Raw genomic sequence first — 1,602 nt, 5'->3', positions numbered from 1 at the left:
ACAGCAGGGCCAGGTGAGCAGCTGGTCACCTGCAGCAGTGGGTGTGGGACAGGGCAGCCTGTCTGGGGCAGTTCCCATTATGGTTTTGAGGTCACCAAGGAGTGACCAGAACTGTCAGGACACTGCTAATCCTCTCTCGGGGAAGACTTTGGCAGAGCCTTTCAGGCTGAGCAGCAAAGGTAACAATGGGCAGGTGGAGATAAAATCTTCCCTTTTCCCATGGCAAAATCAGTGTTGATCAAACAGAAAATGAGCTAAAGCATCCTTGATGTGCAGCCCCAACTGGGCCAGGCCAGTGTGCCCGGCTTTGGTTGTGAACAAAAACCACAGGCAGGGCTTTAGATCCTTCCCAGGGGTGAAAGCCTGGCTTTGTGTGTGCAGGGGAGCCCCGAGGCCTGAGCAAGGTGTGCAAGGAAAGCAGGAGGGCAGCAGATTCCCCAGAAATGAGAACAGTGATGTGCAGAGAGCAGGCACAGGGGCAGGGATGGGCAGAAAGGTGAACCCAGAGCCTCTGACAGGGCTGGGATGAGCAGAATTCACTGCTCTCCTGTGCCCATCCTGTCCCTGATCTCACCTCCTCTGCAGTCCATCTATAAACTGAAGAAGGTGTGCTGGTCCGACGTGGAGGAGAGAACCCCGCTGCTGACCCCMGAGGAGGTGGTGGACAGGATATTCCAGCTGGTGGATGAGAACGGGGATGGTGAGTGATGGGTGGCACCGAGGGCATCCCCTGGGGCAGCTCCCTGAGCTGGGCACTGCCTTTGGTCGGGGCTGCCCGCAGATCCTGGCTCTGGGTTTGGGTCTGNCCTGCCTCCTCATCTCCAATCTCTGCTGCTCTGAGTGCCCCTCTCGCCCCTCTCTCACCTCAGGGCAGCTGTCTCTGGATGAGTTCATCGATGGGGCCAGGAAGGACAAGTGGGTGATGAAGATGTTGCAAATGGATGTGAACCCCGGGGGATGGATCGTTGAGCAGAGGAGGAAGAGCGCTTTGTTCTGAGAAAATCTGGCTTGGAAACCGTGGAAAAGGTGATGCTGACTGCAGTGTGACCCTTCCAATAGCCTGGTAGTGACTTTTCCTTCTTAATTCAGCCTCAGCATCCAGGTGGARACTCAAGAGCGAGGTAAAATCCACGTGCTGAGCACTGCTGGTACCCAGGGACTATTTTTGGCCCATGAATAAGTCTTTCTGTGTACACAAAACGGTGATTGCCAGCTCTGGTTTGTGGTTACACCCCAAGGAGTAAATGCTGGGGCTTCCTGCAGCAGATCCTGAGCAGGGTTTGGGGATGATGGGGGATCAGGGAGTGGGGGATGCAGCCAGTGGTGCTGTCCCAGTGCTCATCCTGCAGGGTTCCAGCACACAGAGCTGCTCTCTGGGACTCCCTGTGTGCTTTGGAGCCTTTGCTGCTGCTCCTGTCAGCTCCCTGAGGACCGACACATCCCCCAGAAATGAGAATTGGGTCAGAGCAAAGGCCAGGACAGCTGAGGGGAGCAGTGAGAGCCGGGCAGGAGGAGCAGAAACCCCTTCCTGTCCCTGCTGGGGACGGGCTCTGCTCCCTCTGCCTGCCCAGAGCCCTGATGGATGCTCCAAACCCAACATTC

General features: G+C 56.7%; 1 protein-coding gene across 1 annotated transcript in view; it reads left to right on the top strand.

The window, feature by feature from the left end:
• GUCA1B (guanylate cyclase activator 1B) overlaps positions 1-1,287 on the top strand; it is a 6,185-nt gene extending 4,898 nt beyond the window's left edge. Inside the window, exons 3-4 of the mRNA XM_057387512.1 lie at positions 586-700; positions 870-1,287. Coding sequence (XP_057243495.1) covers positions 586-700; positions 870-997 — 243 coding nt within the window. The 3' untranslated portion in view covers positions 998-1,287. The remainder of the gene's footprint in view (positions 1-585; positions 701-869) is intronic.
• The last annotated feature ends 315 nt before the right edge of the window (positions 1,288-1,602 follow it).

This window comes from Malurus melanocephalus, unplaced genomic scaffold (assembly GCF_030028575.1).
Source record: "Malurus melanocephalus ecotype Western Australia unplaced genomic scaffold, MMel_1.1 scaffold_1232, whole genome shotgun sequence".
Lineage (NCBI taxonomy): Eukaryota > Metazoa > Chordata > Aves > Passeriformes > Maluridae > Malurus > Malurus melanocephalus.
This window is presented reverse-complemented; position numbering and strand designations above follow the sequence as displayed.